Raw genomic sequence first — 22208 nt, forward strand, 5'->3', positions numbered from 1 at the left:
CTTCATTTCCCAACTAATGTCGCTCGCGCAGTTTCATTGTCTCCACGGGAAACAAAGGCCCATCCGAGATTCTAAGCATAATGCCTCTTCCAGTGAAATCACGACAGTAGTCGTCTCTTTTGTTTCCTTTTAATTGCTTCGCCGCACCGTGCACTGAAAATCACGCAGCGAACGCGACTGACAATAACGAAACTATAGGATGTCTTTTCACGGAACAAAGGACGGCTTTGTGTGGCAGATAAGCATGGTTATTGATGTTACTTGAGTCGTTACTACACACAGGCGCAAAGACGACGGACCGCCCGTACCTATTTTGTGTCTCGTGTCGTCGCTCTGCAAAAAAAAAATAAATAAATAAATAAATAAATCGAGAGTGAAACAATGGCGCTGCATTCCCACGTTCTTTGAGGAACCTGAACACAGAGGGCGCACGAATGCTCCCGAGCATTCTGCTTCGCGGCACGCGCGAGCGGTTTTGTGGGTAGTGCGTGTGTGTGTAGTGCGCGTGTTTTACGTTATATAGTCCGAGCACGCTTCATTGTACTTTTGCGTGAGCCCAGGCACGCTGTCCACACTCTAGGCGCACGCATGCCAGTGCGGCGCGCCTACACCTCGCGTTTTGCCGCATGCTCGCGCACGTCAGTTTTCGCTAGGCGCTCGTGCCCCCCCTCCCCTCCTGAATGAGGAGCAGCGAGCGACTTTCAATCACCCGCGGTCTGGAGCGAGGCGTGACGCGAGAGCCGCAAGGGCGGTACACGTGGCGTGGGCGTGTGGTGGTGTTTCGTGCAATGTCCTCTTCCTCCCGTTCGCTTCACCCTAAAGTTTGGGCGAGGCAGACGCCCTCTGCTTGCTTCTCCTCCGGCCCCGTTCCCACCGTTGCTCTTTGCCGGTCCGGGATGGAGGCCTTCCTCCGTAACATTTCCAAGAACAGTAACTGTGAGCTCGCCCTATTAGATTCGGTCCGCCGAGGCAGCCAACAAAACGGAGCGAATGATGAGGGCGGCAGGTAAATAATAAGGCCTGACGGAGGGCAGGCACAGCGCAACGTTGAGGCTGGAACCTCGCGCACTGCCTCCTTTGTATCTGTGCTACGGTATTCGGCGCTGTTATTGTTCGCCGCCGCCTGCGTCGACGGCATCTCGCTGTGCGCCGTCATACAATGAACGCTGGACGGTGTGGAGTGGCTGAGACTTATAAGTTCGCGCTTGCTGTCCGCAACGGTGGCGACACAATAATAGCTCTGCGCTGGAGGCATCTCGAAACACTATAGTGTGATGAAGAGCGTGGCAGCGGCGTTGGAGGTGTCGCATCTCGATTGCGCACGAGATGCGACCGAAGGAAAACCGTCGGCGTTGGTCAGCGACCAAGTAAATAATTACATACATTTAGCCCGACGCCCACCGCGTTGTGATGCGCATGGAGCTGCTCGGGAAGAGCGCTGATCTGTTTGCGCACGACGCTTATGTCGGCAGTGGAAGCCAGGATGATGCCCTTTCTCCTCTACCGAGGCGATTCAGCGCTGCGTGAAGGCGCTGGAGTCAAATGCAATTCTCCGTCTTTTGATACATTTTTTATATATATAATCATCCACGCCCGGGCCACTCATGCGCCGTCAATAGCAGTACAGCACGACAACGCCGAAGGCGCAAGTGCACCTTGATCGTCCGTGTAATTGCTATCTCAATAATTGCATGACCTTTTAGTGCTCTACGGCGTATGCGTAGGCTATAACCTATCGACAGAGAACGCGCAGAAGCTGGCTTCTTCGCATTGAACATCTTATAGCGGAGTAGCCAACTTCACAGCATGGGGTAGCCTTTCTTTTTTTTGTCATCTTGTTCTTCTGTTTCTTCTTTCGCCGATATTGTTAGGCTTAATAATGACGGAACTGAATAGCAGCACGCCAAATTGGGGTTAATAGGATAAGAATGGTAATCACATTGAAGTGGGAACATGCTCGCGCTTTCTATTTTCCCACTTACTACAGGAATGACTTATAAGATGCGCTATCCATTACCAATCGCCTATAATCGTGAAGTTTTTCAGTTCGGGATCTAACAACTCCAAATGCCTCCTCACAGACAGCCTATGTCACATGGCATATCTAACGTAGCTGACTGTCATCCATTGACGACACAGGAAGATAACACGTCGAGCATTGGACTTGACAGACACCAGACGTAAGTGATAGCAGAGATAAGGGTTCCCCGTCCCGAAGTCTATCGTGAGACTAGGCATGTCGGTAGATCATACTAGAGCTTCAGGATAGCGCAAACGACAACAGGACACAAGATCGACACAGACGCGCACACATGTTCGACGCTACTGTCAGCATTGTCTTCCCGTGATTATGCAAAAACCATAGCACTACATATCAAGTAAAGCGTGCTCATCAAGCGTGCTCCTGAGATATTACCAACGAAAAAAAAATCACCACTAAACACACGCGCTGCCATCGTGCGTATTGCCACTTGAAATTATTAAAGACGCAAAACTTTTAATTCTTTAGTTGACAATACTAAAAAGAAAAAGAAGATGGATAGCTGGATGACGAATGAATCCCGATACGTAGCTATGTGTCTTGCCCAAATGATAACCGAGTCAAGTAGTTCGTGCTCTTGCTCAAAATAACTATATCGTTCAAGAGCAGTTGGCAGGCGCCATTCATACAGGGAATTTAAAAAAAAAACGGACTTGATTATTGCCTGTAATTTAGGTGCCTTCTATTCCGACCTATGTAGCTAGCTTCGATGTAGCTGGCTCTCAACATGTGAGGTGTGACACAAAAAAAAAATGAGACTGGTCCAATAAATCATTGTACTTCATTCTCCGTGACATTATCACCTTCAAAGTAGTCCCCTGAAGCATTCACACAATTTTGCATTCGGTGCTGCCATTGCTGGCAAGAGTTCTGGAACGAGGTTTTTAGAAGGCCCTTCAGGGGATTCTTTGTTTTTGCCTGAACATCTTCAATTGAGGTAAAATAGGTTCCCTTTAAGCAAGATTTAACTTTAGGAAATAAAACAAAGTCGCATGGAGCCAAATCATGTGAATAAGGAGGATGCCTCATCACAGTAATGTTTTTTTCTGATCAGAAACTGCTTGACAGATAGGGCCGTGTGAGCGGATGCATTGTCCTGGTGCAACAGTCATCCATCACTCCACAACTGTGGCCTTTTTTTTTTCCTAATTTTTTCACAAAGTCATTTTAGTACTTCAATGTAGTATTGTTGATTAACAGTCTGACCACTGGGAACCCACTCAATCATCACAATTCCATTAACGTCAAAGAAGACATTGCCTTGAATTTTAATTTTGACATGCGTGCTTTTTGGGGTCTTGGGTATCATGGAGACATCCACTGGATCGACTGGTGCTTACTTTCTGGGTCCTAGGTAAAATTACATGTCTCATCACATGTTACAACAGATTCCAACAAATTTGGCTCGTTTGCAATGCGTTCTAACATGTCCACACACACGTCTTTACGGCACTGTTTTGGTCATCGGACAGAACTTTTGGAACCTTCGCTCAAATCTTCCTCATGTGTAATTCGTCAGTTAATATGCGTCGAACAGCTTCCCTATCCAAGTTAACCAAATCCGCCCACTGCGCGAACACTTAATCTTCGGTCACCACGGATCACATCACGAACTTTGGCAATTTTTTGGTCTGCAATCGCTCACCTAGGGCGCCCAGCACGTTCATCATCTTCCACACCGTCCCTTCCCCCTGAAAACCGCTTATGCCTTTCAAACAGACGCGCACGAGACAAAGTTTCATCTTCATAAGCCTCGGTTAACATTTGAAATGTTTCCGTGGCTGACTTCTTAAGTTTCGCAAGAAACTTGATGTTGATTCGCAGTTCCGTTTTAACACGAAAGTGTTTTATGCCGGGGTCCACCAAGACTTCACTGACGTATTTCCGTCACGGATATGACGTTCTTACAATGTACACGAACATAATACAAAGAAAGAAACCAGAAGAAAAAGTTCCACAAACATGCAAAATTTGGAAATCGAACCCACGACCTCTCGGTCCGCGACGATAGATCGCCGAGCGTTTAACCCATTGCGCCACAAACGCATTTGCAGAGAGCTACACAGACGCGCCTTATATATCTAACACTCCTCCGTGTACCCGCGCTCTTGCTCGGGGCGGTGCCGCCGCCTACGAGCAGAAAAGAGAAGTACTGCATTATGACACTAACGCGCACCGACAGTGAACGCTTCGGTGGTCTCAGCACTACGACGCCTCGATGCCAGCATTCGAAGGGACGCTGGCATCAAGAAGCACTACCAACGCCACCTAGGTGGCGTTCACCGTACTCAGCACAGCGGAGCGTGGCCTCCGCAATTAGCTCTGAAAATGTTTCTGAAGTTGATCGCGGAGGCTGCAATTACGACGCGCTGTACGCGCTGATTTGACTCGGTGACGATTCAGTTACGTGCTTTGTCTTGCGCGTTGTATTAGTGTGTCAGTTACGTGCTTCGTCTTTCGCGTTGTGCTAGCGTGTGCAGCGTAGTGCAGCTTCCATATGCACGACGGTTGCTCATGGTCATCGACGTTGGTAGTCGTGATGGAGGAGACGTGCCACCAGGCGTCAGCGTGGGTGCATCAACGCCTAAGGGCGCTTTAGCCACAAAACACCAATAGACATTATATATCAATGTGCAATAAACATTACACTACTTCTGTGAAGACACGTTTCACTTTCGTGTTCTATACCGATTCCTATATAAGAGGGATCAACCACATTTTTTTTACATTGGACATTTTTCCGGCAGAATGCAGTTGCACGTGTTCACTCAATGACGCAGCACTCCCAAATGGCGTGATCGGTTAAGTCGAAACTGGCCGCATGAATAGAGGAGGTGTGTGGGATGACGTCAGCAAAACAGTTGTTGCCAAATCCACTCTTTTTTTTTTTCAAGCTACACACTTAGTCTCGTTTTTTTTTTTTTTTTTTTTTTTTTTTTAGTCACACCTTGTAGTGCGATAAATGACACCCGTGTCGCACCTGCCTTAACTTGCTCTGTGTTTCCTTTCGCAACTGACTATTTATAGTCGTCGCTGCCTTAACGGACTGCAGTTCCGTTGAAACGCTCAATATCAAGGCAATTTGCGCGCAAAGCTTTAATAACGTTAACCGATTCCCACGGCGTGCGGGATCCTCATGTCGTTTTCTTAGCTTTGGTTAAATTTAGCTGGGGCACCATGTATATACAGTGGCAAACGTCACCCCACACGAAAAAAACCGGTGAACGCTCATGCGCATGTCGTATAACTGTTATAGCGGCAAAAGCGGCGAACGCGGCCACAGCCAAATTTGAACGGCGCGACACCGCGTGCTGCGGAAAAAAAAAAAAAAAAACTTAATCCCTTTCTGACGTTTGGCTCTTTCTCGCTCGCCATATATGAAGGTAGCCCTAGTACTGAGGTCGTGCCAGGGGTAATCAGCCCCGTAAGTGCTGAACTATTACACGGCAACGCCGAAAGCACGTACGCGTTCGAAACGAACGCATCACATTGCGTGACTGAATTTGACCGAGCAAGACATGCTTGTGCTCACACTCTGATCGCTCATGCGCAGGAACCCGAGCCTGTCCGAGGAGGGCCACTGGGAGCGCATCTACTGGCCCGTGCACACGGCGCACGGCAAGGAGTACCTGACGCTGGCCGTCAACTCCAGCCTGGTGGGATACGGCCACCGGGCGAAGTATTGTGCCTTCTGGCAACAGTTTCTACCTCGCCTCGTCAACCTCTCCGGTGGGTTTGCACTTCTCTTCGGCTTCTCTTTTAAAAGGATGTCACCCCGAAGCACTTTCCCGAATCACGCTAATGACTGCCTGTCTAGCCTCGTTGCGGCGTCTTCGCCGGGGGGCCTGGCAAATGCGTGCTACTGCAGCGCCACGTAGCGTATGAAAACTCCCCGTCGTTTTTACTGCGAGTGAAACTCGCAGTAAAAACTTGTGTCATTCTGGAAATTCATTCCAAGTGGGTACGCCTAACAAGCTCATCGGCTACAATTCGTCAATTGCAATAGGTGTCGTAATGTAATTAACTAAGAAGTTCATTAGTCATTTTTGTTAATTAGTTGAATAAGTGTTTCTATTTCTCGTGCCACTAATGTCCACCTCTTCGAATAAGCCAGTTCAGCGATAAGTATTATGCTTCAGAGGTGGTCATGGCGCTAGAAGACATGGACAAGAACGAGAGAACAGGACGAGCGCTAACTCTGGCTCTGAAGTAGAAGGAAAACGCCCTGGCACGGCAGGTGGCAATGGCGATGAGGGCGACAACTGCACACCGATCACTACTATTGCACGCAAAAGAGCCCGATGTACTAGAAATGAAGTTTACAAGTATGGCTTTTTGGGCTAGTTGGTTAGATGCATCAGAGGTGGTCATAGCGCTAGAAGACATGAACAAGAACGAGAGAACAAGACAAGCGCTAGCTCTGGCTCTGAAGTAGAGCCAGAGCCAAGTAGTGTCCTTGGTTTGTGTTCAACTTAAAAGGATGCAGTCCACCCAGCCTGGTAGCTTGAAGACATTACGTTTAACCTCACTGTTTCTCGGCTACTCTTGAAAGAGGCTGTTCTCTTTGAAGAGGCTGTCTCATTGGTGGACCATTTGAAAACAACTTGCAAGAATCCCCTGCAGGTTTACACGAACGCGTCGGTCAGCATATGTAGATGCAGGTAGCTCTGCTGCTCTATTATTGATTCCGTCCGTAAGCGTCAGCTGTGCCTGGACAACTAGGCAGCTTAGTTTTGCGAACGGACGCAGAGGGAGCAGCTATAACTGGTGCTCTGCGAAAACGAGAGGTGTCCTTGTCCAGAAGCGGGGTCATCATTGCCGACTCATAGTGTGCATATCGTCGAAACGTCTGCCGTCAGGAAAGTTCTGTCGACAACCGCGCTAACTGCCGAAAGACCCCGAAAACGAGGAATTTACGATCAGCTTTCAGTGGAAACGTTCACATATCGGTTTTTCCTGAAACGAAAAAGTTCAGTCCATCGCACGTGTTTCATCAGGCCCCCAAAAATCGAAACAACAACAACGAGAAACAATGCTCAAGTCATGATAGAGGTGGGCTATTCGGTTGCCCTTTTCGGAAGCTTTGGATGCCGCTGCGTGCACCCTGCGCAATGAAGAGGCTAACCCTCAAAGATGGTATACAACTTTTCCGAATCGGAACGCGTTCGGCGTACACTCGGTCTTGGTCATTTGAGTCTGTGAGTGCGCTTTCCCCGCTCTCTGCAGAATGCGGAGAGATGGACGATAGGGAACACTTATACATACAGGTATAAGGTCCTTCCGCCATTACATTGCGGAGCGAGGCGTATTGCTTGATGTCATGCGGATGAAACGATTTCCACACGATTGTGCACAATGGCTGGCATTTCCAGAAGGCAACCAGATTGATCGAATAGAAATATTGCGCCTTCTGCTCGCGTTTCTTCGTGACAGTTGACTCTCAGACGTGCTGTTACAAACAAACGCGCGTGTCCCAGCTAACGTTACAGCCAAGCTGTTCAACAAAGAGAAACATAAGATTAAAAAAAAAACATGATGCCCGGTACTATTATAAGACCTACGGTGTTTGGTCGTCAGAGATCTCGCGACCGAACACCGTTAGTCTTAAGAACGTATGTCGCACCGTGTTATTTTTGTAATCTTTTTCTTTTCGTTGAACAGCTTTGCTAACGTTTGCTGGGACACCCTATATATATATATATATATATATATATATATATATATGTGTGTGTGTGTGTGTGTGTGTGTGTGTGTGTGTGTGTGTGTGTGTGTGTGTGTGTGTGTGTGTGTGTGTGTGTGTGTGTGTGTGTGTGTGTGTGTAACGCAGGAGACATGGCGGTCGTGCGAAGCTCTGTTTATTCGGAACTTCTTCCTTCACCACACTGCACCGCGCCGTCCTCGTGCGGCTCGTCATATATATATATATATATATATATATATATATATATATATATATATATATATACGCACCCTGAAAGAGGCGCTACAGGAGCAGCATTTGCCGTCTTCTGCTACTAAGCCAACGCTTGTTCCCAACATCATCGTTATACGAACACTGCCACCCCCACCACCACCATCGGGCATATCAGCGAAGGCAGCCGAATAATGGCAAAAAAAAAGGACTTACGAACGAACAACTGTATGGAAATTTCGCCCGCGGTCGCCGTGATCCACGGTCAGTATCAACGTCGTTACTTTCCTCTCTTTCCGAGCAGTCACCCTCGACATTTTTCTGCCCTCGCTTTTCCCTGGCGCTGGAAACGATGGAAACGCAAAATCAACCGCGAGCATGCTGCCCCTTCGTTCGGGTGCCCATGACGTTCGTAAGTTTACCTTGCGCCACGGCGCTGTAAGTCTTGACATCCTAGATAGAGAGTACCGGTTCCCCGCGCCAAAGCAAACACAAGCCACCCCTCCCCCCCCCCCCCCCCCCCCTTCGCCCCGGAAAGTCTGCAGTGTGAACGTAGACCCGAGCATATCGTCAAAAGGGCAAAGGCCCGGTGAACGTTCTCCTTACTTATTTTCCTTCCTCCATCGGATCAGTGACTCTCTGACCGACCTCGACTTTGGGCCGCGCCTTTACTATATGGTCTTCTTCCTGACCAGTTCGGTCCTCGCTTACACTCGAGCAAAAAAAAAAAAAACATTTTACTGTTCCACGCTTGCATTTCTTTTTCATATTTATTGCGGTAATGTTGCAGCAACCTTTCTGACCGTTTTTTCTTGTTTTTCGGTGTTATTCGTCTTCTTGGTTCGTGGTTCCACGCTAGCAATTATTTTGTGCCCCAACCTTTCTTCTGGCCCTCTCTTACAGCTCCCTATAACCGCACTACCCACGTCGCGTCCTTCGTTCTTCCAAGTCATAATTGGGATGGCGACTTTTGTACGCTTCTGTATTTACGAATCTCGGGTCCCCACAATGGATGTCGGTGAGGTCTGCCGAAAGCTTCTATCGGCCGCGTTTCTTCTTCCTGCAGATTGACCAACCTTGTACCTTTCGTCCTGGGGATACTTCTTGGACGTTGCAGCTAGACACCCGCTGACCTTTACTTTTCTTTCTTGTTCGGGAGGAAGCATCCTTTATTTATTCGTTTTTGCCAGGCATCTTTCTGTATGTACTCCTGTTACCGACGTCTCGATGATGAAAATATTACACCTTTGCCACGGGCCCAACGTATATGAACGAAGTCACTAGCAGCGGACAAGACGTTCGGATACGCAGCACATCGACACAGCAGGCTCTTTAGTTGCCAAATTTTCCATATCGTCTCACCTACGAAAGAAATGTGGCAACAACTTATTACGACCGGCCAGCGCTTTTTTTCTTATCGGCATATGGCGATGAACACAAACAGGGCCGAGAGATCATATGCCCTTGCTTTATATTCGAGACCGCGCGTGACCTTTTATTATTAATTCTTTTTTTTTCGAACAGCACCGACATAATGCTTCTAATGCGAGCACTGCGGCTTCCGGGCTTTCGGTGGAGGAAACACAGAGGGGAGCTTGGGTGGGAGAGAGATAGAGAACAGTCTGGTGTGGGATATCGACGTCGGGACCCTCTTCTCTCGCTGCGTGATCAAAATCTCGTTAGGGGATACCCTCGTTACGCTCTATATGGCTTCGCGTGACTCTTTTGTTCCGTTAGTGGATCGTCCAATAATAGGTTCCGTATTTATACATTACGTTTCGCGGGCAGAAGAAACCCATCAGAACACATTGGCGCTGCACTGTGATGATTTCACTTTCGGTGATGAACGCTGGCGCCGTATGTGCGTGGTGTGTTCGTGCTACGCGCTCCAAGCACTACGGGTGCCTCCCGCGACCGAACGGGGGAAATAAATGGCGGCACCATCTACGAGATTTCTCCGTTTCAACCATTATAAGGCTGCGACTTATGCGAGAACGATTCATAAATTAGCGCCGTTTTGAGTTTGGAAAGAGGGAAGCAGCTCTTGGACGTTGTGGGATATACGATTAGCACGTGCTAGCCGTGTCGCTGTTTAAGAACGTAATTAGGACGCGGAGGGAAATTACGGAAATTAAAGGGGCCCAGCAAGGTGCACAGTGAGAGCCTAAAGGAACTCTGGTCTGTTCCATTTGTTTACTTTATTTCTGTCACATCTGGTCGTTACAGCGATGGATTACACAACTCGTCGTCACAAGCTTAATTGACTAATGTGTATTATTAGCGATCCACTTCGGGTGTTGAAAAGATTGAACATATTTGAATTACTTCCGTCGTCATGACTTTGTGTAGTCACCGGCTGTTCATTCGACGTAAAAAACCGCGATGCAAAGGCGATGACACCACGCGAGCGAGGCCGCAGCTCAATATCTCGTTTTTAGAAATAGGTCCTCCATCTAAACATTGATCTTCAAAGATATGATTGTCAAAATGGTCGTTGTTCTATTGTTTCTTCGCAACCACAGGCGTTGAAATCAGTGTTGTCGGACATTTCCCAATCGAGGATGTGTTCGTGAATCCAACGCCCAAGCGCCAGCGACAGAGCATGAGTTGCTACACACCGGGGAAGTCCAGATAGCAGGTGCGGTTACATCGGAGACTGGAGTGAGCGCAGGTGACGATGGATGTAATCAGGCTCCACCCATTCACGGATACATTATACGAACAAACTTGGTCAGCTAACCGTACTGCGTCTTTTACGGACAAAGCAACTAGAAGACCGTGCTTCGAGCGCTCTGCGAACAGCACCTCAAGTACTATAGTAGAAGAAAAGTCCACGGTGTGCAAGAAGTCGGGAATCTGTCAGAAAAAAAAAACATTAATAAATATAGAAAATAGAATCCCCTTCTGGTAGGACGGCTTCTTGCCAAACGCCACCTCCCTCCCCTCCACTCCCCCTTTCGGTCAAAATCAGCGGCGCAACAGTGAACGCTCCTGCGCCGTACGTCACACCCCCGCCGTCAATCTCTCGCCGTTCCTGTCATCAGGCCGACGCCGCTGCTCGAAATATTACGACCCGGCGACTCGTTAGCGGTGTTCACTTCTTCTCGCTCGGCTACACCTTCGTGCAAGCGCAACTCGCTTCCTCCCTCGCCCGCCCTCCCGGGTCATCCCCCGAGATTGATGACGGTGTCTGATGTCGGCCGTCGGCGGCGGCCGACGCGATCTCTGCGTCGGCAGCAGCCATGCGTGTCCGTCGATGAACCCGCCGCGGAACCCCCTTTCGCCCCTCTTCGTTCTCCCGTTCCTCCTATAGCTTCGTCGTTCTCGTCAAAAGTTCGCAGCGGCGTTTCTCCATGGGCGTGTACCCCAGCGCCCTCGAAAGAGGAGAGAAGTGGGTGGGCGGCTTCGGCGAATTTTTTCACCAGAAACGGTGAACCTGCTAAAACAAAAAAAAAGAAGAAGAAGAAAACAACGGAGAAAGAAACTTGGTCGTTTGCTCAGGGCCCAGAGTCTCGGAAGATGATGAGGAGAGAGAGAGAGAGTGAGAGGAGATGAGGATTAGTACGGGTGTTCGGCAGGGCGGCCGCGCACGCACGTGTACAGCGAGCTAACGGAGCGAACTTTCTCGAAGCATTCGGGCGAACAGCCTTAGCCCAGCTATGGCTCGACAGCTTTCCTCAACGCCCACTCCACCTTCGCGGGAACCTTCGTCCCCGCCAGGCATCCCTTTCTCCCCGTATTTCCCTGTCTGCCTTCTCTCCCTTACACACTCGCTGTCGTCCCTCCTCCAAAACCACACCCTGTCGTCAATCTGGTCATCATCGTCGGCACTGACCCCGCGGCACCGCCGCCTCCGCTGCCGCAGCTACAACGCGAAGCTCTCGTATCCTTTTCTTGTTTCCTGCGACGTTTCCCTTTTCTCATTTCTGTTTCTTTCCTTAGCTGCCGGTGTTGCAGTTGTGTAACGCACGCTTTCTTTTGCGCCGGTCTTTTGTCGAAAAAGGGTTGACTGCAGGATGAGCGATGACACAAGCTTATGATAATGAAATATTCGACTCGTTTTCAATATCTGTCGTGTTGTATTTGATAACCTCTGGCGTGCGTTACGCACAGCTGCGGCTTCGCTACCTCCATCATACCTCCATCAAACATCACCATTGGACGTCGTTTTCATTGCCGTCGTTTCCCATTTCATCACAATATTAAGGGTTTTCTGCACCACGCATACTCGGGAAATATTATTTCATAAAGAAAGCGACAAAAAAAAAGAGATTCAGCAGGTCACTCCTTTGTACTGAATTCACTCACTAAGGCAACAGCATGCTCTCACAGCGAACCGCACCATTTCCTACGCGAGCAACTCGTTCATGTTGATCCCTTTTCAACAAGGCAACATACCCATGGCGCACAAACGAGAAATAAAGTGACGTTGATTAAAAAATAAATGAAATGGAATAAATGTACTTTTACAAAAGCAAGAAAAAGGTGTTATGGGTGTGAGCTGTGGTGTGTTTGCGCAAGCCCATACCATGTGGTAAAGCGTTGCCCATTGGTTGAAGTGTAGGCATTTATAGGAATACAGCGCAGGGTGTATGGAGTGGTAGAGATTGAAATGTGGATATGGTGTTCGTTTGAAGTTTTCGCCATATTACGGCTTCCTCTCGCGTCAGAGCATTGTGAGGCGGCGGTAGTGTTGTAGGGTGTGCGTGTAGGTTAATGGTATGGTCTCTGGTTGGAACTCCTCGGCGCGGCCATCTCGCGGCTCCGGGTGTGCATGCGCTCGGGCGTAGCCGTGTGCCTGCGGATTGCCGCGTAAGGACTCATGCCCCGGAGTCCGCACGATTTGTATGTATGGCGGGAGCTGGTGCGCTCCATTCAGACCGCGATGTGTGGCCCTGGAAATTTTGGCTTGAGAAGAATTTCTGCATGCCGTCTGAGACTCCGTCAGAACTATAACGCAATCCCAGTGCGGTCTCGTCGTGATGGCTAACGCTATCGCTAGTTCCTCTGCCTCCGCAGCGCTTGCTCTGGAAACCGACGACGCATTTATTTCGGTCCCGTGTTTGTCGACTACGCTGGTGACGAATGCGGTGCTTCTTGCGGTGCTGACGATGAAAACGCAGCCTGACGAATCGATACCCATAACGACGACGGCAGCGTAACTGAAAAGATGGACGCTCGCTGTTAACTCTTCCAGTTTTTAAAGGGATACTAAATAAAAAAATATGCAGATTGCACTTACTGTGGGGATCGATGTTATGCGAAGCACTTTGCAGGCAGCTGGCTATCCAGCATCGTTCGGGGTTCTTCAACGAGTTACCAAATGCGCGAACGTGTTTGTGCAAAGTAAGCACTTTTGTGCTACGCGAGCTTTCGGGTGACGACAGAAGCAAGACGACGAGATCTTGTCTTGTCACGCATGCATGTCATGACATACATGTCATAGCATGCCATTTTGTTATGCATGTCAGTCGTGTCATTCATGTCATGCCATACATGTCATCTCATCCATGTTATATCATGTCATATCATGTCATGCGTGTCGGTCATGATGTTTCATTCATGTAATGTAATCATATGTCATGGCATTCGCATCATGAATGCATGCCATTCTTATCATGTCATGTTGTGCCATTCATGTCATGATATACGTGTCATTTCATTACATACATGTCATCCATGTCATGTCATGCAAATCTGGTTATACCTATATCCACTTTATGACCAAGAAGACATCACGACGGCGTGAGAGACTAGATCATCGTCAACATCATCATCAGCCTATATTTATGTCCACTGTAGGACGAAGGCCTCTCCCTGCGATCTCCAATCACCACTGTCTTGCGCTAGCTGATTCCAACTTGCGCCAGCAAATTTCCTAACTTCATCGCCCCACCTAGTTTTCTGCCATCCTCGACTGCGCTCCCCTTCTCTTGGTATCCATTCTAACTCTAATGTCCACCGGTTATCCATCCTACGCATTACATGGCCTGCCCAGCTCCATTTTTTTCTCTTAATGTCAGCTAGAATATCGGTTATCCCCGTTTGCTCTCTGATCCACACCGCTCTCTACCTGTTTCTTAACTGAGGCCTAACATTTTTCGTTCCATCGGTCTTTGTGCAGTCCTTCACTTGTTCTCCGGCTTTGTTAACCTCCAAGTTTCTGCCCCATATGCTAGCACCGGTAGAATGCAATGATTGTACACTTTTCTTTTCAACGACAGTGGCAGTGGCGCACCGACGGGGGGGGGGGGGGATTCGGGGGTTGGAACCCCCCCCCCTGAGGCCGACTTAACCCCCCCTTTTGTTTAACCCCCTTTTTTTTTTCTTAAGCATTTGAGTACTGCAACTAAGATGTAAGACGCGCAATCGTCTGCACACTCGCAAAAAGCGCATTTTTTTGACAATTTCCCGTGAAGAAATCGAAATTAGTGCTGTTTAGATGGTACTGGCAAACTGTCAACCCCCCCCCTGGCAGAGATCCTGGGTGCGCTACTGGACAGTGGTAAGCTCCCAGTCAGGATTTGGTAATGTCTGCCGTAAGCACTCCAACCCAATTTTATTCTTCTGTAAGTTTCTTTTTTATGATCAGGGTCCCCTGTGAGTAATTTACCTAGATAAACGTACTCCTTTACAGATTCTACAGGCTGACTGGCGATCCTGGATTCTTGTTCCCTTGCGAGGCTATTGAACATTATCTTTTTGCATATTTATCTTCAACCCAACTCTTACACTTTCTCGGTTAAGGTCCTCAATCATTTGTTGTAATTCGTCCCTATTGTTGTTCAAAAGAACATTGTTATAGGACATTGTCATAGGACATTGAATAGGACATTACTCTGCAATAGCACTGTCCATATCCCGCTCATGGGATATGGACCTAACGATTGTGCATCCAATTTGCGCCATGATCCGCCCCCTCAGCAGGCGAGGGGGAGGAGAGGGGGGGGTGGTGCATGGCCCCTCTTGCCTCATCTTTGCGCATACCTACGGGTACGAGCACTGTCAGCGTGGTGGAAAGAAAAAAAAATGGTAAACATACTGACGACCAACCCTCGTTGAGCCTATGGAGAACAGACCTTCTTGTTACAGCGAATCCAGGTTATTGTGTCAAAATTGTCTTGCTCACAAACAACTCCCCCTGTTCTGCAACGAGGCCGATCAGGAAGAGGTAGCAGTAATTTCCTATTATTCAGTTAGTGAAACTGACCGTAATACATTCGTTTGCTAAAAGCGTCGCGAGAAAATTAAAACGCCTTGAGAGTGTGGCTGGGCGACAAAAAAATATTGAAAGGGAGAGCCACCTCGCCTGACTGATAGAGATTAGACCAGGTTCCTGACCTCGATTTGACCTGTTCATTCTTGAGCGCAAGCTCACGCATGCGTGAGCGTCGGAATGAAAAAAAATGTTAAGTGGAGAATGCTTCGTAAGCCACGCGACATCACCAACGAACTTCCAAGCTGCCCGAATGAATAACCGGTGCACAATTTTCTATACCACTTTTATTCCAGTTGTTTGTGTCGCTACAACTCAAAACGTTGCATCAAGCTGTACTATACTCGAGCATAATGTAGATGCAAGAACCGTTCCATTCGAGGAAGAAAGAGGGCGTGCCTTTTTGTTCGAGCCGCGCTACCTTTGCTGTGCCATGCAAGGATGGAGACGCGTATAGTAAAATGCACATGCATAGCGGCGGCCCACGCCACGCAGCGGATGCCACGAGGCCTTTTTCCAATGCGCTCTATGGAGCTGCACGATCAGGAACCGTGACATGCATGTACACCCGTAACGTCGAAGCGAGCGCGCCTCCTTTAAACAAAAAGAAAACGAAAAGGCTGCAAGAACGAAGAGGCCGTTGCATCGAGTTTCAGATTTGCAGCACGGAGCGGTGTGGGCGCGTCACACTCCATCTGCCGCAGAAGAATCCCACTGAGCCTGGCGAGGTCCCGCGCCCAGAACGTCCTTGCGCTGCAAGCCCCCTCGGGCCTCCCGCGATCCATCGAGGCCGGATCGATGTTCGTGCCTTTCTGTTTTGTTCTCGAAAACTTCGCTTTAAGTCATCGGCGCAGCGCCAGATGGCCGCGCGTGTGACAGCTGCCATGGTGGTCTCTGCATGCGACTGTTCAACTCCTGTAGAAGAAAGCGATGTACGTTGCACGCATACCGTGAAACCACGGGTTTTTTTTTTTTTTTTAAGTGGCCGAGATTGAGGTAAATGATTATTGTATGCGGAGTTTTCGATAACTGGATGCACCCCAATTCTTGTTTCAGCATGCTAAGTTTGAAGATTTGGCGACTAGAACTATAGACATAAAAAAACACTAGACCTAAAAGAAGCTGAAGACAGTCTATGGGCGTATGCACGTTTGTTTGTTTGCTTGTTTGTTTTTGTCAAGTTTGATCGACTGTCCGCGACCGTCTGTGGTGCAATACGTCGTTACGCGTCAGAGTCCTGTGTCCTGTGGACTCACTGGTGCGTGCGCGAAATGTTCAGCAAAGCTGACGCTTCGGTTGGGTTGTTATTAAAGCAGTATATCCGCGGTTCAACCTGTCGTTAATATTGGATTCCTGCCGCATACCGAAAGCGTATAAATCGAATAGGGATTGCTCCATTGTGTGCGTGCGTGCGTGTGTGCGTGTGTGCGTGTGCGCGTGTGTGTGTGTGTGTGTGTGTGTGTGTGTGTGTGTGTGTGTGTGTGTGTGTGTGTGTGTGTGTGTGTGTGTGTGTGTGTGTGTGTGTGTGTGTGTGTGTGTGTGTGTGTGTGTGTGTGTGTGTGTGTAATTGAAATGTGGTGCTACTTAAACGAGGTCCTATACAATACTACAGCCAGCCACGCTCGCCGCCTTCCTTGGTGTCCATTTTCCACTTTCCTTCATTTCTGACTGCGTGGTTCCGCTACAGTCTTTTCTTCGCGTTTTCCTTCACTCATATATAGATGAAGCTCTATATATAGTGCGCCCTGCTGTATAACTTACGGAGTAAGGACATTTGCCTTTCGATTGCCCTCGGCCTCTCCTCCTCTGTCTGTATATTTTGTTTCCGTCACTGCATAGATGATCGATGCCTAAACGAGATTTAGACGCACGTGACGTCGGCGCTTCGCACGGCCACTCCTGCGAGGAAGGGCTTCATTGATTAATGGCACCACCTGTCCGCAGTCGCCACGCCGTTTGCTTCTTTTCCGTCCTGCATCGATGCTTCCTTTTTTTTATTTTCCCTTCGTTAGTGAAGCACTTCGCTTTCCATCTGTGCATACACAGACTCGTATTTTAATATTATCTACGCGCTTACTCTGAATGTTTTCTATTGAGCGTGAGTGCTGGAACGCCATTACGGAAGTTTTCTCTTGTGTTTTAACCCAAATCTGACCGTTGACAACAAGCAAGGTCGAAAATTAACAAATACAAAATTATGACGTTGGACTTGATATTGCTTAGCGTCTAAAGTTATCCATTCGCAGACAACCATATGTGAACGTGAAACCACACTGAAAAAAAAAATAATAATAAACGCAGTCAGCTGCGTCGCGGTTGCGCTGATTGCCTGCTGTGGAGCCATTATAACTTGCCCAAATCAATATCACGTTAAGTTTCAAGTAAAAACGAAAGAAAAACGATCAATGGTTTTATGTTCTCAGAGCGGAGCTTTTTCTTACGTTAAATCAATGGGCTACGGCTCTCGACTGATGGGCGTATTTGCTTGTCGACGTCACTCGCATCGCATTATCGCTAGCGGGTTTACTCTAGAAGAGACACGGAGCTTTAGCCTGAACTCCCTGCCATTTCCGAGTTACTAACTCGTTCTAACCAAACTGCTACGTTTTCGAAAGGTCAAAGTAAATGTGCAGTATGCTGCGCAAGGGCGTGGCGGTCTCACTTAAGGCACTGTAAGAAAGAAGCACTCAGCGCAAAAGGGAAATACGTACTTATGGGGACGCTAACGTGTCAAGAAGGTCGATATCACTTAGGGTTATTAACCTTTCCTTCTTCTTTTCTCTTTTTGGAGCACCGCTCTTAGAGGCCCGTTCCTGCGGCGAGCGTCGTCCCTCGTAACCGAGCGAACGAGCACGGCGAAGGATGAAAGAGCGAACGCGGAGCGGTATATGAAATACGGCGATAGCGAAGAGAGCGCGATAAGGTGGAAAACGGAGGAGCAGGGTATGTCGAAAGCGTGAGAAGAAAAGCGTAGTGCCGCGCGAGAAGGGCTCTACGGCGACGATGGCTTCGAGATGGCGCCAGAGTGCGCGCGTCGTCTGTTCACCGATGACGCCACCGATACCATATATGGAAACAAAGCGCGGCATGAGAGGAGGTCTGTCTGTGGCGGCTGCTGTGAATCGCGTCCACGCGTCACCCACGCATTGCCTCTCGCGATCTCCCGATTAGCGAGGCAGTCGCGCCACACTTCGCTCCATTTGCAACGTGCCGCACGCGACAGTGTCCGCGCCAGTCAATGTATCGCGAAAGGAAAACACACATAGTGCTTTGTTGCTTTTTTTCATTCTTTTTGGCAAATCAGTTTTGCGAAAGCCCGCAAAGTGCAGAAATTTTCATGGAAGGGAAATGTCATCCACCCGACTCTATCTTAAAAGCGTATGCACTTCTATGCCTGCTCACCGAGGGAACTCGTCCGTCCGTCACGTAAGATAAAGATAAAGTGTCAGCCCTTCTACTGGGGTGGAGATGGAAGACCAGTGAAGCTGTACTATGGTGGGAATTATGTGTTTTCAATTATGACTGTTAAGGTGTGATGGTGTAATTGGTTATTTGAACTTTTAAAGAATGAGAAATATATATGATCTGGTGGTTTCCATTTATTTAGTGACCACAGCGACCATGGTCTTATGGTCGCTATGGTACACCGCCATAGGGTGTACGGCAACGGTAGGCACGTTCTTCATAAACACGACGTCTATACACGTCCGGTGTGTTGCAGTTGGTACCGTCGGTTCGTTCACACACGTTAACCCGAAGCGCTCGAGCATAAACGAAGTGAACCACTTTCCATCCGGGCGTGCAATGTCAACGTTGAAGTCGCCCGTCATTACGATAGATGTTTCGTCGTCGAACATAACCCATCACATTGCCGGCTGTGCTGTCGTTTGCGGGGTATTTGGCCAACGACCTCTTGTTCGACTAGGGCTTCAAACCACTGGACGTACGTTCTGTTGCGTACGCTCTCTCGGCGTTTGCGCGCCCATTCGCGCTTCTGGCACGCAGTCGCTCGTTGCGCTGTTCCTCCGAACGAACGGCAGGCGGCCGGGCCATTGTGAGTCGTAAGGGCAACTGATAAGAGCGCCAGCGCAAATTTGAATGAATTAATTAATGTTTATTTTTCCACAAAACAAGTACAATACGGTGTTGTGGTGGGAAAGTGGGAAAAAAAGCTGCTCATGGCAGCTTGACTGGTCCCAATTAAGAACCCAGAAACATCCGAGCAGCAGGGTGGAGCAACATATTTCGTAATGACTATATAAAAAAATTTGCGATTATATAAATACAAAAACATTGATCGTCTAGTCAATAAAGAAAGACATATTTGAATCATAACTGAATCTGACATAGTTTAGACACAAAGAAATACATAACTGAATCATTTAGAGGCGTGAAAAAAAGTTAGAAAGATCAGCTGGAGAATACGACAGTGCATCAATTTCATTACTCAACAGTTCATTGAGTAGCCTAGGCAGTCTAGAACATAGCATTTGCTTGCCGTAATGGGTACGTGAGTGAGGTGTGTACCAGTATTCCGGAAATCTGGTTGTGTAGAGAGCTTCACGGTCACGGGAGAGCTTCACGACAAGAGCTTCACGACGTAGAGTTCACGTCACGGAACGGCTAAACACCGTTGTTAGGGGAGATGCGGGCATCGGCGGCACAGGCGCCAGAGGCCGGCAGGGATGCGCGCATGCGCCGCAGTGGGAGAGCGGGCATACACACGCACAGTCATGCGTGGCAGCCGTCGATCTCTCCCCCGCCATCCAGCCGGTGCGCGGCGCCCTCCTCTCCTTCCTTCCGTTTATCAGCGGCACGCGGAGCAGCCGGGCGCGTCTGCTGCCGAGACGCGCCGCCTGCGTAGCCTCGCTAGCCTGCCAGCAGGGCTCAACTGTAGTCTGGCGCAGCTTCCAGCAGGCTTGCCGCGCTAGCCTCGAAGCCGGGCCCAACTCTACTCAGGGGGGAACGCGGCATAAGAAGTTGACCGGCGCAAGAGAAGAGAGATGGCGGGGGCTCAGCCGGCCGGGAGGGAGGAGGTGCTGTGCGCTCAAAAAGACGAGGACGCTCGAGCCAATGCTGTGATGATGATTTTTTTTTCTACACGCGGACACGACCCTCGGGGACTGAGCCCTTAACAGCTTCGCTGTAAATTAATGCATCAAACAAAATGATGCCAAAGAAAAAAACGTTGGCGGGGGTGAGTTTAGAACCTTCGACCCCACGCTCAGAAGCCGAGTGCCTTACCCACTGGGCTTAACACGCACGCTTGCCGTAGGCGAATATTTTAAACCATATGAATGTGTTGTACCGGCGTTACAAAACAAATGCCAAAGGAGAACAATTTCTGTGAAGGCTTTGTTGAACAATTTGGTGATCGTGGAATAAAAGCCACCTCTAGGACTCCATGTAGAGCCGACTTGAAGCATTATAGACAGGAAAATTTAGACTGTGCGAAACTTGGGCGCCAAACACGCCACAACCCCAAGGCGTTTCGGTGGTCGCGGGATGCGCCTTCTGTTGGGGCGTTCCTTCACCGACCGATATGCCATCGATCTCTAAGGGCTCATACGCTTCGCGTCGCGCAACACTGCCAGATAAGCAGTCAATGAGTTGAAAAGGATGATAAGGAGTGATGAGGGGTTATATGAGTCTCATCTCGATTGACAATGGTTCGACGTAGATAGATAAGGTGCTAAAGAGCGCTAAGGGTTATAATGTCGGAGCAATTCTGATAAATTTAATAATCACCGATAAGTGTTCATAAGAGTCGCATCAAGTCTGATAAGATTGATAAGGACCGATAAGAGTTTATAAGGGTCAGATCATTTTCTATAAGGTTGATAACGACCGGTGACGGTTGATAAGGGTTTATACTGGTCGGATCAAGTTTCATAACATTGATAAAGACACCGGCTGCGTGCAGATGAGCAAGGGGCACAATGCTTACGCATACGTATACAACCGCCAGAGGAGTTTCTGCGTGAATTTTGTTGTTGTTGACACGCCGCACGTTTTCTTATAATGTCAACGGTATGACCCCGGCTCACGACGTTTCAATGCCTTCCTCATTTGCGCAGAGAACCAGCCCAACATGTCGGCCACCTGCACGGGCGGATCCTCCTCGGCACGGACTGCCTCCGGCTGGGCGCTACTGCTGCTGCTGACACTGCCCACGACGCTGCACCACCTCCCGCCGCTGCTGCTGTCCCTGTTACCTCTGCCCCTGGCGGCGGCAGACGCAAGCCTCGCGGCGGTAGCGGCGACGACGACCCTCATCCCTCGCCGTAGGATATGGTGCTAACTATATACTCGCGGGAGGGCGTAACACCAACGGACACTGCTCGCCGCCGCGCGTGGTGCCACGGCGGACAAACAACACCGGGTGTCGCGGTGTCGCGGTCCTTCCGGGACACGTCGGCACCACTTTGGAGGCGCCCACCGACGCGATGTAGGAAGAAGAAAAGAAGCCAAGTGCAGCGGTGTTGTGTTACCCCGTGCGGTGCCCGAGCGTCTCCCGGCAATGCGTGGACCTTTTTCTTCTACTCCCTCTTTCTTTTTCTTTTTTCTTTTTGGTTTTTCGGTGGAACGTCACTTTGCGAGATCCTTGCGCGCGTGGGCCGCAGGTGACCCCACTGCGGCCTAGCCTGCGTACACTTCGTTGCCTTAATGACCAGCATGGTGCACGACGACCGAGCCACACGTGCACGCAGAGGAATCGACTGACCGTCGGATGGTCGCAGTCGGTTTCGCTTTGGACCTGCTCTAATTGTGTGTGGCTTACGCCGATGAACGTTCTCTACCATACGGGAGTTTTTTGTTGTTGGTGGTGTTACATTTCTGGTTATCTGGGCTGCGTGGTATGTTCACACTCGTGGCTGAGGAATGCCTTGACAGACGCTGAAAACAGCATTTTCTTTTCGCTGTGCGTTCGCGTAAACCTATATTGGTATGGTCTCTCCGAAAACTATTGGAGCCAGGCTCTCCGTCACCTCTTCGCGAACAAAATGCTTACCTAAGTTCTGAGAGCTTTCGTTCAGGCC

The 22208-nt window shown here is 49.1% G+C and overlaps 1 protein-coding gene across 4 annotated transcripts in view; it reads left to right on the plus strand.

The window, feature by feature from the left end:
• LOC119441772 (acetylcholinesterase) overlaps positions 1-22208 on the plus strand; it is a 132423-nt gene that overhangs the window by 79190 nt on the left and 31025 nt on the right. For 3 of the 4 annotated variants that reach the window (XM_049661604.1, XM_049661605.1, XM_049661603.1), the window contains exon 4: positions 5595-5770. In XM_049661604.1, coding sequence (XP_049517561.1) covers positions 5595-5770 — 176 coding nt within the window. Of the gene's footprint in view, positions 1-5594; positions 5771-21245; positions 21488-22208 lie in introns of those variants that run through there. The other variant, XM_049661602.1, reaches the window with a different exon arrangement.

Source organism: Dermacentor silvarum, chromosome 2 (assembly GCF_013339745.2).
Source record: "Dermacentor silvarum isolate Dsil-2018 chromosome 2, BIME_Dsil_1.4, whole genome shotgun sequence".
In the NCBI taxonomy this organism is placed as follows: Eukaryota; Metazoa; Arthropoda; class Arachnida; order Ixodida; family Ixodidae; genus Dermacentor; species Dermacentor silvarum.